General features: G+C 37.9%; 1 protein-coding gene across 5 annotated transcripts in view; it reads left to right on the top strand.

Moving 5' to 3' along the window:
- The window catches only part of MIB1 (MIB E3 ubiquitin protein ligase 1), a 155,739-nt gene that overhangs the window by 23,645 nt on the left and 115,000 nt on the right, over positions 1-17,094 (top strand). For all 5 annotated transcript variants that reach the window (XM_064294654.1, XM_064294650.1, XM_064294652.1 and 2 more), the window contains exons 2-4: positions 3,982-4,153; positions 6,160-6,289; positions 14,055-14,159. In XM_064294654.1, the coding sequence (XP_064150724.1) occupies positions 4,002-4,153; positions 6,160-6,289; positions 14,055-14,159 (387 nt within the window). In that variant the 5' untranslated portion in view covers positions 3,982-4,001. The remainder of the gene's footprint in view (positions 1-3,981; positions 4,154-6,159; positions 6,290-14,054; positions 14,160-17,094) is intronic.

Genomic DNA, 17,094 nt, shown 5'->3' with positions numbered 1-17,094 from the left:
CTAGTCCCATGTTTTTGATGTTGTTGTTGTTAGGTGCCATGAAGTCGTTTCCGACTCATAGCAACCATAGGTACAATAGGATGAAACACTACCCAGTCCTGCACCATCCTCAGAATCATTGAGATGCTTCAGCCATCACTGTGTCAGTCCATCTCATTGAGGGTCTTCCTCTTTTCACTGACCCTCTACTTTACCAAGCACGATGTCCTTCTCCAGGGACTGGTCCCTCCTGTAAAAATGTCCAGAGTATGTGAGAACATAGTCTGCCATCCTTGCTTCTAAGGAGCATTCTGGCTGTACTTCTTCCAAGACAAATTTGTTCTTTTGGCAGTCCATGGTATACTGAGTATTCTTCTTTGGTCTTCCTTATTTATTGTTCAGCTTTCACATTCACAGGAGGCGGTTGAAAGCACCAAGGCTTGGGTCAAGCACACCTTAGTTCTCAAGGTGACATCTTTGCTTTTCAACACTTTAAAGAGGCAAATTTGCCCAGTGCAGTGCATCTTTTGATTTCTTGACTGCTGCTTCTGTGGGTGTTGATTGTGGATCCAAGTAAAATGAAATCCTTGACAACTTCAAACCTTTTTCTCTCTATAATGACATTGCTTATTGGTCCAGTTGTGAGGATTTTTGTTTTCTTTATGTTGTGATGTAATCCATATTGATATTAGTTGATATTGTATTAGTGACATTAAATTTTTACTCGTACCTTTTAAATAGGAGCCTTGATAGTGCAGTGGTTAAGTGCTGGGTTGCTAACCAAAAGATTGGTGTTTCGAACCCGTCATCTGCTCTGTGGGAGAAAGATGTGGCAGTCTACTTGCATAAAAATTACAGCCTTGTAAATCCTATAGGGCAGCTCTACTTTGAACTATAGGGTCGCTATGAGTAGGAATGGACTGGACAACAGTGGTTTTTTTTTTTTTTTACCTTTTAAAAAATATAAAGGCAAGGTCAAAGTCATTGGAAACATTTTGCAAGTGCCTTCCATAAAGAGGTGTCATTTATATTTCCCTTTCACTGGTGTCTGACTGGTTCTCTTAATGCATCTTCACATGCATAGAGATATTAGTTTTAATCTGTGCCAATTTGAGAACATAACATTGGTATCTCTTGTTTTTTTTTAATTTAAAATTAATAACATAATAAAAATGCAAACAATTTAAAACTAGAACAGCATGAAAATTGAATTAAGTACAGTATAATTTGTTATGTTTGCATTTTTCTTTAAAGCCTTTCAGCGTGCATTCACCTGTATCACTTTAGCCTCACAACATCTGTTTCCATATGAAATAAAGTTTTTTTTGAATTTATAGATGAGAATATTGGGTCCCAAAGTAGTTTAAGTAAATTCTGAGTGTTACCTAGCTACTAAATTATAGAACTTGTTTCTTAAATCACATATCCTTGTTTTTCCATTTCATGTAGTGATTTAAGCGTGCAGGTCCAAAATCATGTCTGATCTTGTCATTTCCCAGACTGACTCTATGTAATTTATTTCTAAGTCTGTTTTTCATGTCTTGCCAAACTAAGTTTCACTTGGATCATTGAACACACTGTACTTTTCTGAAATTTCTTCTTTCTTCCTTTGAAAGGTCTACTCATCTACCATTTATTTCTATGAAACTTTTCCTGATTCTTTTTTGGTTTAGTTTCTTAGGTGAGTTTCTTTCCATCAATGGAGACCTGGACTTGTATTTTTTAATTAGCATGTGCTTATTTATATTTTGTTGGTGGCTCCCTTCCCTTTTTTAAGTAGAGCAGTCTAGATTTCAAATGTTTGTTTTGCTGTTTAATTGCCTATTTCAAAATATCTATAATGCTATGTATTTGTTTTCTCTTAAATGATCTCATTCACAGTTAAATTTTTTTTCCTGCATCTTTTGTTTTCTGACGCATAGTCACCAAGTCCTAAATATCTCCGGACTCTATTGCTTTGCACTTCTACTGTCATCACTGGAATTTAAACTACCACTATCTCCCCTTGACTGCTGTGTAAGATAAGCTTCTTGAAACTTGACTCCCTCTCTCTGGCTACTTTCACTTTCTTCCTGTTTGCTACGTTGCAACAAGAGTGGTGTTGAAAGCAGCAGAAGGCTTGCCTGTAGTAGGAATAGAGAAGTAGTTACGGAATGGGTCAGTAGATACTGTCGTCGGCCGTCTGCTCTGCTCTGCCCTACACTCACCGTTCACACGTCTGTGTGGAGGAGACGCAGAAGGAGTGTGCGCAGGCCGCCTGTGGCGTCCGGTGTCGTGCTCCTGTGTCGTCCAGTAGGCACACTGGGCATCCCGGCTTCCTTCTGGCTTCCCTTCCTCCTCTCCCTCCCCACCGCTGTCCTACCTTCCTTTTCTTTTTTTCCCCTTTATCTTGTCAGCTAAAGCACAGGTTATCCTCAGGCTTGACCCTTTGTGGAGAATTTGGTTAACTTTACTCTAGAGGTTTTAAACTGGGTATAGAAAATGAATAATGCAGGATTTTTCCCTTATTAGGAAGTAGCAATAGTGTACTAATTCTTGTAGAGTTTAGTAATAACATTGCTACTTTTGTACTCTAGTTCTTGCATATACAGCTCATTCTTATATGATTCTTAGAACATCTCTCACCTTTAAAGAACATATTGCCTGCAGCAAAGGAAACTGAGGTACTGAGAACTAAAATGGCTCCTTTTAAAAATTTGATTATAGAAAATTTCTGAACTTATACAATATAAGAGAATAATATTAGAAGCTGTCATGCAAGGTGGTTCATCTAAATCTCACCTTACTTCCCTCTACAGGTACCATTATTTTATATGTAAACTCTTCAGCTAAAGTGACTTTTTTCAAGGACAGAAAGGTAGAACTTGAACCCAGGGGAGTCCCATTATTGTACTTAAAATATAGCCCTTGCTGGTAGTTCAACACTCAGGCTTGACCATGTAGGATGTGACCATAAAGCAGTGACACTGATGTTCATAAGCCACACATTGTTTAAAAAAAACAACCTGTTTTTAAATTTATTGAAGTAGTGATATTATTATAACAGAATAAAAAGGAGCGTTACCCCTAACACCTTAAAATGTGGGTTATTTTCATTACTTTATAGTGGTGTATCTTATAGTTCTAATGTTTATCTCATCCATCCTTGTTGACATTGATGGTGGAGGCCATTCTACCAAGTGCTTATTTCCTTTTTAGAGTTTATTACCCTTTTTTTCTTTAAGGGGAAAAAGAAGCTCAACTATAGTATATATCCCTTTAAACTGGGATACTTGCCTGCTAATCATTTTAAGGTTTATTCTTTTTGGGAAAAAAGTTGTTGATACCTAGGGGTAAATGCTTAAGTTAATTGATAGTTTATTTCCGTGATATCATGGAGATAACACTGTCTTTGCTTTTAGAGTAATTGTTTACCTGGAGAGTAGGTTGAAAATTCTCAAAAGATTTCTGAGTTTTTGAAGTCTGAAGCATGTACTTGGTGGTAAAGGACTCTACTTTCTTTCCATGGATTGAACATAAGTTTCAGTTTGTAGATGAGAACAAAGAAAATGCTACTGAGAAGTAGACTAGTGTTATTACTAATGAAAAGGGAAGAGAGAGAAAATACTTAGTTTATAAGTTGTATTGATTAAAACATTTGAGATCTATTATAATGAAACTACATATGGTATGGAGTTCTGTTGGTACAGTGGTTAAGGAGATACGCGGCTAACCAAAATGTCAGCAGTTCGAATCCACCAGCTGCTCCTTGGAAACCCTGTGGGGCAGTTCTACTCTGTCCTATAGGGTTGCTATAAGCCGGGATCGACTTGATGGCAACAGGTACGGGTTTTGATATATGGTACGGGTTTTGATACATGGTACATGTGAAATGTTATCCCCTACTTTATTAAAATATCTTGCAAAATGCCCGATTCTTATCTTTTCCTCAGGGAACAGAACACTATTCTTTTAAAATGTAATACTTGTAATTAATCTAAGCATGTGTCCTTGTCTTAATAGGCATCAAACATGATGGAACCATGTGTGACACCTGTCGTCAACAACCTATCATTGGCATTCGATGGAAATGTGCAGAATGTACAAATTATGATTTGTGCACAGTTTGTTATCATGGAGATAAACATCATTTAAGACATCGCTTTTATAGAATTACTACACCAGGAAGTGAGCGGTAAGGGAAACAGTTTTTTCTTCGATCTAGATTGCATGTTTGTATTCAACTTTTATACTACTTAACTTTAAAGATAGCATTAGGAAATAGCTTCTGATAGCTGGCTTACTACCAGGAGGTAGCAGATAGCAGGCTACAGGTGGACCAGGTGTGCCATATAGTGAGAGAAGAGCTCTGTGGAGGTGGAGCTATATGTACTTCTTCCAGATAGACAGGGCTGTTCCTTCTATAGCATCGAGACTTGGCACTCCTCAACGTTTGTGAATGTAAGGGCAGCAGAAGAGACACTGATTGTTTTCTTCTCACTGCCTTTTATTGTTACTTGCTACTAGATGAACACTAGGGTCCATTGATTGAGCCAACAGGCATTTATTAAGACTGTGCGGCAGTTACTATACTTTTCTGCAGATTTAAATATAAATAAGAAACAATATTCTTAAAGAGTTTACAGGTTGAGGGAAATAATGGATCAACAATGATTATCATGTGATATTTTGTACTGTGGTAGATAGATGCATTAAATGTCTTAGGAACAAAGAGAGAGGAATATTGTTAATGGATGCTGAGTTTCAAGTGATGGAGCCGTCTCATGTAGATATGGATAATGCATAGAAGCAACAATCCAGCTAGTCATAGGGAGGCATATAAAATAGTAGAAAGAAGGGAGTTTGGAGTCAGACGGTCCTGGGCTTGGCTCTGCCATTTATTAACTGAATGATTTCGTCTTTTGCATTACAATTTTTAAAGTTGGGATATAATGAAGACAATCACAATGAGTGAGTTAAATTAGAAAAATAAATAAAATAACACAAACAAGCAGAAAACTTTTCTGATTATATGAATGAGAAGGACATAGAAGAATAAGGGATAGTGGCCCTGGAGGACAAAGCTCGCCCAGTTAATTCACTGTGGGATGTTTTTTCAAGGTCCGTAATCTTCTGCAAGTATGTAATCTTCTGTGAGTAAACTTTGGAGACAGTTTAGTGTAGGTCAAATCAGGCCAGAGATGTATTTTATTTGGCATATGTAATATTCTTAATTTTTGAAGTTAGGTGATTTCACACAAAAATCTAGGCTTATGGATTTTTAAGATGAAACACACAAATTAGAAGACTGTCATCACTGGGTCTGCTTTTGTTCATGGCAGCAGCTGGGTAAAGCAGAGGAACACCTTCACCCTTTAGAGAGATCATGCTCTCCAGTTCACCAGCGTCCCTGCCACTCCCTGTTGCCTTCCTGACCCTGAGGCTGAGTACCACTTACCATTTGTCATTGCTGTGTTGGTATATTTCCTAGGCCCTCTTTCATTATATTGACGTAACCCATTTTTATTACTTTCCTGGTAGCTGGAAGGATTCAAGTTTGTCACCTCTAAAGTAGTGAAGAGTATGTTGTTGGTTGCCTGAAGTTGATTCCAACCCATGGCGACCCTGTGTGTGCAGAGTAGAACTGCCCCATAGGGCTTTCCAGGCTGCAGCCTTTCAGAAGCAGATCTCCATGCCTGTTTGCAGAGGTGTCTCTGGGTGGGTTTGAACCACCAACCTTTCGGTTAACAGCCAAGTGTTTATTTAACTGTTTGCACCGTAGTGATACCCTAAAGGGGCTAGATCAGGTTCAGTTGTTGACTGCATTACTTTTTAAGTTTTGTGACCTTAGGCAAATTTCTTAACCTCTTGGAGACTCAGTATCCTCATCTACAAAATGGATAATACGTATCTTAAGAAGTGTAACACAGCACCTATATTAGTGCTTTTACACATACTAAAAGCTTAGTACAGATTAGCTACTAGTACTGGCTACTACTACTATTATTGCAACTGCTACCGTCATCATCATGACCTGTGGAATGTAAAAGGTATTTTTGTATCGTGCAATTACGTTATTCACCAGAGTGAAGAAAAATATTTTCTATTTTCAAAATAACTCTCTTTGTAATCTTATTTTTAAAAATGAATTATTGTTAACTTATCAATATAAATGTGAAAATAAATAATTTTATTTTTTAGGGTTCTGTTAGAATCTCGTAGAAAATCTAAGAAGATTACAGCCAGAGGAATCTTTGCAGGTGCCAGAGTGGTACGAGGAGTAGACTGGCAGTGGGAAGACCAAGACGGTGGAAATGGGCGTAGGGGAAAGGTAAAGACTTTTCCTTAATTCATCGTGTTTTTCTAACTTTATGTTTAGGAGATTTTTATAATTGACTTTCTTGATCCATTTTTTTTTTCTATGCCAATAATTATTTTAAAATATTCATTTCTTTTTTTTTTTCTGAGAGAAAAAAGATTGTTCTTGTTGTGTTGTAAGCATTGGCATTCCTTGGAAAGGTTGTAGGTAGGTTTTACCATTTTTGCCTCTAGGCATGGTGTTGCTATATAGTTGTCAGAATGCCTTTCTGAATGTACAGTTTGAGCCGGTATCTCATGTTCTCAACTTCTCAACTATTAAAGGCTCCTCCGAATTTGCCTATTTTATGTTCCATTCCCTCAAAGGCCTATTTCTGATAGGTACTGTCAGCTACTTTGTTAACGGTCTGCTTAACTCTGTGACCCCTCTCAGGTAGCTTGTAGGGTGCCCTGGGGGGTCAATTCAAGCAGTTGTTCTGAAGGGAATTTTGTATAGCCTGTCTAACTGGGGTGGGACAGCCAGAGATAATTTGGGTGAGTTGTTTGTTTTATTTATTTAGAATCTCATCTTGCTTTGGCTGATTATTCATTCATTGATTCAGTCTGTCTACAGGTATTGAGTGTGTATATTCTGTGTTATGCTAGATACTGGATGTACTAAAATGAATAACAGTTCACATTTGAAACTTAGATGTCCATCATTATTCTACTGTTACCTTTTTGGAAAAAAAAAGGGTTTTAGCTTTGAGGAATAATTTTGAAGTCTGCTTTCTGAGGAACTCTTCACAGGAATTCACAAGCTTCTTTGATAAAGGTTTAGTGCTATGTAAATTCTTTTGAACCTAAGATTTTTGTAGTAACAGTTTAATAACATATATTTCACATACTGTATAATTCATACATTTAAAGTATTTAATTCAGTGGTTTTTAACATATTCACAGATACGTGCAGCCATTACCACAGTCTATTTTAGAACATTTTCATCACCTTGGAAAGAAACCGCATACCCTTCAGCTATCATCCACCTGTCGCCCCATCTTCCCAGCCCTGTTGTTATCAGTTGCTATCTAGTCAATTCTGACTCAGCTGACTCAGCGCAACCCCAGCCCTAAGCAACCACTAACGCAATTTCTGTCTTTTTTGATTTGCCTATTCTGGACATTTCATATAAATGAATCGTAACAATGTGGTTGTCTTAGTCATCTAGTGCTGCTGTAACAGAAATACCACAAGTGGATAGCTTTAACAAAGAGAGGTTTATTTTCTCACAGTCCAGTAGGCTAGAAGTCTGAATTCAGGGCGCCGGCTCCAGGGGAAGGCTTTCTGTGTCAGCTTTGGAGGAAGGTCCTTGCCATCAGTCTTCCCTTGGTCTGGGAGCATCTCAGCACAGGAACCTCAGGTCCAAAGGACTTGCTCTGCTCCCAGTGCTGCTTTCTTGGTGGTCTGAGGTTCCCAACTCTGTGCTTGCTTCCCTTTGCAAGAGATAAAAGGTGGTGCAGGCCATACCCCAGGAAAACTCCCTTTACATTGGATTAGGTATGTGACCTGGTAAGGGTGTTATAATCCCACCCTAATCCTCTGTAACATAAAATTACAGTCACGAAATGGAGGGCAACCACAGCACACTGGGAATCATGGCCTAACGAAGTTGATAAACACATTTTTGGGAGGACATAGTTCAATCCGTGACGGTGGTCTTTTGAAACTGGCTTATTTCACTTAGCATAATGTTTTCAAAAGTCATCCATGTTGTGGCATATGTCAGTACTACTTTCCTTTTTATTGCTGCATAATAGTATGGCTATACTACATTTTCTTTGTCCATTCATCATTTGATGGGTATTTGGGTTGTTTCCATCTTTTGGGTATTATGAATAATAATGCCCTAAAGATTTGTGTACAAGTTTTTGTGTGGACATAGTTTCATTTTTCTTGGTTAGATACCTAGGAGTGTATTGCTGGGTCATATGATAACCCTATGTTTGACTTTTAAAAAAAATTTATTGTGCTTTAGGTGAAAGTTTACAGCTCAAGTTAATTTCTCATACAAAAATTTATACATATATTGTTATGTGACCCTAGTTACTATCCCTATAATGTGACAGTACACTCCCGCTTTCCATCCCGGGTTTCCTCCGTCCATTCAGCCAGCTTCTATCCCTTTTCTGCCTTCTCTTTCCACGTCTGGTCAGGAGCTGCCCATTTAGTCTCATGTATCTACTTCAATGAAGAAGCACGCTCTTCAAAAGTATTATTGTATGTTTTATAGCCCAGTCTAATCTTTGTCTGGAAGTGGCTGTGGGAGTGGTTTTAGTTCTGGGTTAACAGAGAGCCTGGGGTCTATGTCTTTGCGGGTTCCTCTAGTCTCAGTCAGACCATTAAGTCTGGTCTTTTTATGCGAATTTGAGTTCTGTACCCTACGATTCTCCTGCCCCATCAGGGACTCTCTGTTGTGCTTTCTGTCAGGGCGATCATTGGTGATAGCTGGGTACCATCTAGTTCGTCTGGTCTGAGGCTGATGGAGTCCCTCGTTTATATGGCCCTTTTGTCTCTCGGGCCAGTAATTTCCTTGTGTCTTTGGTGTTCTTACTGTCCTGAAGCCTACATTCTAATTAGGGGAGATGGAAAAACCAAAACTCTAAATCTGAATTCTTGTTACTGTAGTGTGGTCTGTGAAGCAGCAGCATTGGAGTCACCTGACAGCTTGTTGGAAATGTGATAGGTAATAAGTTCTCCTACCCCTCAACCTTCTAAATCAGAATTGTCATTTTAGCACGATCCCTAGCTCATTTGTGTGCACATCACAGTTTGAGAAGCTCTGCTCTGTAAAGAAAAATAGAGCAGTGTGAATTTGGAAAAGCTGCCACCGCTGGGGACCCATGGCAAGTTAATGACACCTTTGTATCAAAGAAAAGGTATCCCTTTGGGGTGGGGGCAGGAACAACCTTGCATCAGCATGTAGATCCTGGCAAGTGGAGCTTGGGCTGGATGTCAGCTCCTCAGCTGGATAACTTTGTGCAGGGAACAGCCTCCACAACCCTTCATAGCAGACCTGCATCACACATACAGAAAGATATATAAAATGTATGTGAAGGTTTAAAGAATAGTCATAACATATGAACACTTTTGTTTCCACTATACGGGGCAGTCTGGATAGGTTGCCCTCTGCCAGGTGCCCAGGTTGCTGTGTATTTTCTGCTTCTAAGCTTACCATGGTCTACTTCAAAGTTTTTGTAACTTGAACTTAAAAAATACTGGTTACTGTGGAAGTTACTTAGATAAATATTTTAAGATTTTATTTTGATTTTAAAGTATTTGTTTCTTTTTAGTGATTAAGAATTAAAATATTAGGAGAATGTTTAAAAGCTTTCTTTGTGCCCTTTTCAATTGTAAGCCCCCCACGTAGCCACCATCCTGATTTTTGTGTTCATCTTCCCGTGCTTTTCTTTATTGTTTTATCACTTAATGTTGTATCTTACAGAATTTAGGATTTCATTTTTCAGAGGCCAGGTAGCAAGCACAAACCTAGCTTTTGTAAAGACAGAGCAGAATTGCCACTTGTAGATGAAGGCTCCCAGGAGAACATAAACTGAAAAGAGTCTCTGGGTAACCTGTCTTGCTTCAGTTTCACTGGGAGTTTATAAGAATCCTGTGGGGAAGGCAGTGGTCAAGGTCATTAGTGAGTCCAGGGAAACATGGCTAGACCCACGCAGGACGCCAGGTGGGCAGAAGTATGGGTGGGGTGCGGGCATCAGGCAGGAATATGGTTAGAAGGGTTGTTACATATTTTTTACTTCTAAGCTTACCATGGTCTACCTCAAGGTTTTTGGAATAGATCAAAGCAGAATGCTCTGTGGGGTGAGATGAGGGACCTCACGTGGCAGGGAGCAGGAGAACGGGGTGGAGGAGAGAGTGGTAACTTCACCAATACATAGTCCAAATGGGTCAAGGACATTTGAGAATTTGGTCAGGCTCCCTTGGGCAGTGTGTCCTCATGTCAATAAATGGTACAGTGGCACTGGGGATCTTGGTGATAAGAGCCTTTATTTAGCATGTCTGGTGGCAGTCTGGACAGGTTGCCCTCAATGCCAGGTGCCCAGCAGTCTTCCTGGGAGCTCCCTTGGATGGATACCCTGTTGTGGATGCCCTTTGCCTCTCCAGCTGCATCTCATGTCTTCTGTATCCCATGACATCATCTCTCTTTGCCTACTTCCTCTTTTGGTGTAGAGCACACATTCAAGTAACTTCTTTGGAAAGAGTGCATGAGAAGTAAATTTTTAATACTTTCATTCTGAAAAATGTCTTTATATTCTTTACCGCATTTGATTAGAGGCTTGGGAGTCATTTTTTTTCAACAGCTTTTGAAGGCAATTGCTGTTAAAGTCCAAAGGCATATAAATGGAACTTTCTGGGTTTTTGTTATTTTGCCTTTTTTTTTTTGGATAAAAAGTAAGCATTTTTGAGGCTTTCGGTCATCAGTATTAACATCTTTGGTTTGTTATGATTTAAAAGATGTTACATTTTAAGAACAAAATGAGGAAAAAATAAATGGAACTGTCTTGCACATGTGATTCTTAGTGAGGAACTTAATATAATAATAAATCTTAAGGGTCACATTGTTTATGCACATGTTTGAGACCAAGTGTCAGTTTTATTGTCTGAATATTTTTGCCTGTGTGTGTGTGAATGAAGAAAGTTGTCAGTGTTCCCTTTTTCCCTTCAGCGCTGGCTGCTCTATCCCAATGTGCTAATGTAACCCGTATTAATTGTCTGTAGTGTATTCTTAAATGGTTTCTTAAGTCCTACTACCTGTGTGGAAACCCTGGTGGCATAGTGGTTAAGAGCTATGGCAGCTAACCAAAAGGTCAGCAGTTTGAATCCACGAGGCACTCCCTGGAAACTCTATGGGGAGTTCTGCTGTGTCCTGTAGGGTTTTTATGGGTCGGAATTGACTGGATGGCAACGGGTTTGGGTTTTTTTTGCTACCTTTTTTTTTTTTTTTTTAATGTTAGTATTTGGAAACCCTGGTGGCCTAGTGTTTAAGAGTTCAGCTGCTAACCAAAAGGTCGGCAGTTTGAATCTACCAGGCTGTCCTTGGAAACCCTATGGGGCAGTTTGCTCTGTCCTATGGAGTTGGTATGAGTCAGAATCAACTCAGCGGCAGTGGGTTTGGTTTATGTTAGTATTTTAAGACTTCTTGTTTTACAAATGCTTTTGAATACGTGACAATTGTTTTGTATGGGCACACTAGAACTTTTTTTTTTAACAACTGTTAATTATGGAAAATTTCAAAATACAACGAAATAGAATAGTATAATAAATTTCCATGTACTCATTATCCATCTTCAACTATTGTCAACATTTTTTTAATGTATTTTTTAAATAGAAGCCAGGCTGTTTGGGTTTGCCTGATTAATTCTTTATGCTGTTCTTTAACTTATTACTCTAAACCTTGTATCTCCTGTAAACTAGTTTTTAGATCTGGAGGCTTGGTTAGATTCAGGTTCAATTTTATTTTGGCAGGAGTACCTCCTAAGTGGTTCTGTGTACTTCCTGTTGCATCACATCAGGAGAACATACAGCTTGGTTAATCCCTACTTTTAGAGAAATTAAAGTTGCTCAGTGGGTACAGTTCTTGTCAGTCTGATCCTTCATAATGTTTCTTGTCAACCGTTTGCCTAATGGTTTTAGCAGCCATTCAGCGTACATTCCTTAGTCAGAATTGAAAGTGTAAAGTTACTGTACTTACTTTCTTATACCTTTCAGTTGTTTTTCCCTCAATAATCATATTAACAAAAGAAGGAATTTGATTTAATAATTCAGAGCTTGATCAATGAACTTGCTTACATCCCAAGCAGAGTCCCTGGGCGGTACAAACAATTTTCCCTCAGCTACTAACTGGAGCCCTGGTGGGACAGTGGTTAAGAGCTGGGCTATTAACCAAAAGGTCAGCAGTTCTAACCTGTCGGCTGCTCCTTGGAAACCCTGTGGTGCAGTTCTGTTCTGTCCTGTAGGGTTGCTATGAGTTGGAACCAACTTGACGGTACATAACAACAACTAACTGAAAGGTTGATGATTGGAATCACCCGGTGGCACTGAGTGAGAAAGACCCATCAATCTGCTGTTGTGGGATTACAGCCAAGAAAACCCTATGGAGGGCAGTTCTGCTCTGAAGGCATGGGGTTGCCAGGAGTGGAATCGACTCAGTGGCAACAGAACATCCCAAGTAATTTGAAGTTTAGAGTGCATTTGATTTAAATAAAATTTGTAGTCTTTTTTTTTTAAGCTAGTCGGATGCTTTTTTCGCCCTCTATAAAAATACGGACCTACATTGCTTTATGTTACATTGCATTTCAAAAACAAATCATGTAGAATATAACTATGTTAGAATCAAAACAATGTTTTTGCTGAAGGTGACATGTTCTACTTTAGAGTGTTAGATACTATTGTTTTGTAAAGTTATACCGTGGTTAATTGTACAGAAGTCATAAAGCAAAGCAAAGCAATGGTGAATTCAAAATTCAGGATGTAATTAGCTCTGTCGGGAGGCAGGAGGATGGGATTAGGGAGAGGCACAGGGGACTTGAAAAGTACTGCTAATGTTCTTTTTCCTAGGGTGAGTAGTAAGTACGTGGATGTTCATTTCATTTTTTATTTTTATTTAAAGTTTATATATTTATAATGTGTCATTTATTTCAAAATTATAAAGAATAAATGGCCTCATTTTCTAATAGAATATAAAGTATTTCTGAAATGATTCATGAAATCGTAAACATTAAAACTTTTTATCGCCACAAAAGAACCAAAAAATATCTAGCTTACAAAACTACTTCTTTAATATAGAATTAAAAAAAGGTCAGTATATATCTTATATGTAATAGTCTGTTCTTAAGTTCACGCCTTTAAAATTATATTTAACATCAGCTTATCATTCTAAGTAGCTATGGAGTGGGTGTATGTGGCTGATTATAAGTGTCAAGATGGAGAAAAGTGATCTGAATTTCACATGTGCAACTTTCTACTCTTAGTTGTAGAATATGCAGCTTTAGTGCTCATTTGTTTGTCATTTTTGTGTACTTAAATCTAGGGCCTTAAGCAGTGGCATCCCAGTGTTTTTATATTGAATGGGCTTTGGAATCAGGCTCATTGGATGTGGGGGCTAGAGATTGTGTCTGAATTTCTATTGTAGACTTGCTGATTTAGCTAAGATGGCCTGTTAGAGGCCCATTGAGGGATTCTGCTGAAGGAGCAAAAACAACTCAAGTCCTCTTTGAGCATTGCCACTGATCTAAGAGCCTTGTCTTCTCAACTCTTAGCTGACCAAAGGGCAGGTTTATCTTGAATCATTTTGAGTATTTGGTCAAAGATTTTAAACTTTGTATAGAATAATGAGTTTAGGAGAAAACACTATTCTAAAAAGAAACGCTTTAACAACACAAAGTATTAGTTTTATGAAGAATTATGCATTTTCTGACAGTCTACTGCCTGTAACTGCTAAGCCTCCCAATTTAAAATTTCTTCACTTGGTTTAGAAGCTACTTTGTAATTCTTACAAAATATGTCTCTAATAATAATTCTGTGTAGACAAAAAAAAAAAAAAACCACTGCCGTCGAGTTGATTCCGACTCATAGTGACCCATATATTTGGCAAATAAGTATTTTTCATGATTGTGTTACACAGGATGATAGGTGAAATAATTTTTAAGATTGAAATATAATAATTAAAAGAAGTAACCTCCCCTCCCTAAAAAACTATTTTCTCACAACATTCTGTTAGGTAACTGAAATCCAGGACTGGAGTGCATCAAGCCCACACAGTGCAGCATATGTTCTCTGGGATAATGGTGCTAAGAACCTTTACAGAGTTGGCTTTGAGGGCATGGTAAGTAGTGAAAAACCACAACAGATGAAAATGTTGGATGGGTGAGAGGGGGGTAGTAAGAACAGCTCTTATTGTATTCTTTTGTCCTTTGATTTCCCCTTCTGCCAGTTGCATGCCTTAGGAAGTCTGTTGTGAATACAGCCATGTGAATCATGAATATTCAGTAGGAAGGAAACCTGTAAAGTAAGGATTTAATAAACTGTAAAGACTTTTATGTTTTTACTGTGTTTGTTGAAGCTATTTAATAGTAAATATAATTTTTCCTTCAACTCTTGTTTGAATACCTTAAATATATATATTTATATATTGATTTTGTAGAGCTGATCTCTTAAAATGTTAGGTTGACGGGTTTATTTAATAAAATCCATCAGAAAGATTTAGAAGGCCGCTCCATGGCATGGACCCTGAGGACAGTATAATAATGAAGCTTTATGGTATGTTTGTATTCAATGTTCTGGTAGCTGATAAAAGTGTAAATTACTGTAGGATTTTTTCTCTATATTTTTTAATATGGAGTGTTGATAGTTGATAATGGTTGATGTAGGAACATCTTGAATTTAGAGCTTTGGAGAATAATGGATGTGTAGTCCATGGATTATCCCCTATTTCTGTACTCAGGGACCATCATTCAAATATTGACCTCAGCTGTTTAATATACAGGGTATAATAAAATATTAGTTCATGTAATGTCCAAACATTAATATTTTCCATATTCTTTTCAATCTTGAATAAATTCTCCATTCAGAGATTTTTTTAAAATGTCTTTTTTTTTCCTCTACTGTTTTATACTCGTAATTAAAAGGGGAGAAAATATCCCACTGTCCCCTTGCCTTCATTTATTCTGTTCACATAAAAAAGCCAGCCATAACACCACTACTACTAAACGTATTCCAAAGCATAGAAAATGACGGAATGCTACCTAACTCATTCTATGAAGCCACCATCTCCCTGATACCAAAACCAGGTAAAGACATGACAAAAAAAGAAAATTACAGACCTATATCCCTCATGAACATAGATGCAAAAATCCTAAACAAAATTCTAGCCAATAGAATTCAACAAATATAAAAAAATTAATCCACCATGACCAAATGGGATTTATACCAGGTATGCAAGGCTGGTTTAATATTAGAAAAACCATTAATGTAATCCGCCATATAAATAAAACAAAAGACAAAAACCACATGATCTTATCAATTGATGCAGAAAAGGCATTTGACAAAGTCCAACACCCATTCATGATAAAAACTCTCACCAAAATAGGAATTGAAGGAAAATTCCTCAACATAATAAAGGGCATCTATACAAAGCCAACAGCCAACATCACTCTAAATGGAGAGAGCCTGAAAGCATTTCCCTTGAGAACGGGAACCAGACAAGGATGCCCTTTATCACCGCTCTTATTCAACATTGTCCTAGAGGTCCTAGAATTAGGCTAGACAAAGAAATAAAGGGCATCTGGATTGGCAAGGAGGAAGTAAAATTATCTCTATTTGCAGATGACATGATCTTATACACAGAAAACCCTAAGGAATCCTCCAGAAAACTACTGAAACTAATAGAAGAGTTTGGCAGAGTCTCAGGTTATGAGATAAACATACAAAAATCACTTGGATTCCTCTACATCAACAAAAAGAACATCGAAGAGGAAATAACCAAATCAATACCATTAGTAGTAGCCCCCAAGAAGATAAAATACTTAGGAATAAATCTTACCAAAGTTGTAAAAGACCTATACAAAGAAAACTACAAAGTACTACTACAAGAAACTAAAAAGGACCTACTTAAGTGGGAAAACATACCTTGCTCATGGATAGGAAGACTTAACATAGTAAAAATGTCTATTCTACCAAAAGCCATCTATACATACAATGCACTTCCGATCCAAATTCCAATGTCATTTTTTAATGTGATGGAGAAACAAATCACCAACTTCATATGGAAGGGAAAGAAGCCTTGGATAAGCAAAGCATTACTGAAAAAGAAGAAAGTGGGAGGCCTCACTCTACCTGATTTCAGAACCTATTATACAGCCACAGTGGTCAAAACAGCCTGGTACTGGTACAACAACAGACACATAGACCAATGGAACAGAATTGAGAACCCAGATACAAATCCATCCACATATGAGCAGCTGATATTTGACAAAGGCCCAGTGTCAGTTAATTGGGGAAAAGATAGTCTTTTTAACAAATGGTGCTGGCATAACTGGATATCCATTTGCAAAAAAATGAAACAGGACGCATAGCTCACACCAAGCACAAAAACTAACTCCAAGTGGATCAAAGCCCTAAACATAAAGACTAAAACGATAAAGATCATGGAAGAAAAAATAGGGACAACCTTAGGAGCCCTAATACAAGGCATAAACAGAATACAAAACATTACCAAAAATGACGAAGAGAAACCAGATAACTGGGAGCTCCTAAAAATCAAACACCTATGCTCATCTGAAGACTTCACCAAAAGAGTAAAAAGACCACCTACAGACTGGGAAAGAATTTTCAGCTATGAGATCTCCGACCAGTGCTCTAAAATCTATATGATTCTGTCAAAACTCAACCACAAAAAGACAAACAACCCAATCAAGAAGTGGGCAAAGGATATGAACACACACTTCACTAAAGAAGATATTCAGGCAGCTAACAGATACATGAGAAAATGCTCTCGATCATTAGCCATTGGAGAAATGCAGATTAAAACTACGATGAGATTCCATCTCACTCTCCAACAAGGCTGGCATTAATCCAAAAAACACAAAATAATAAATGTTGGAGAGGCTGCGGAGAGATTGGAACTATTACACACTGCTGGTGGGAATGTAAAATGGTACAACCACTTTGGAAATCTATCTGGCGTTATCTTAGAAATAGAACTACCATACAACCCAGAAATCCCACTCCTCGGAATATACCCTAGAGAAGTAAGAGCCTTC

Source organism: Loxodonta africana, chromosome 11, assembly GCF_030014295.1.
Source record: "Loxodonta africana isolate mLoxAfr1 chromosome 11, mLoxAfr1.hap2, whole genome shotgun sequence".
NCBI classification, from domain to species: domain Eukaryota; kingdom Metazoa; phylum Chordata; class Mammalia; order Proboscidea; family Elephantidae; genus Loxodonta; species Loxodonta africana.
This window is presented reverse-complemented; position numbering and strand designations above follow the sequence as displayed.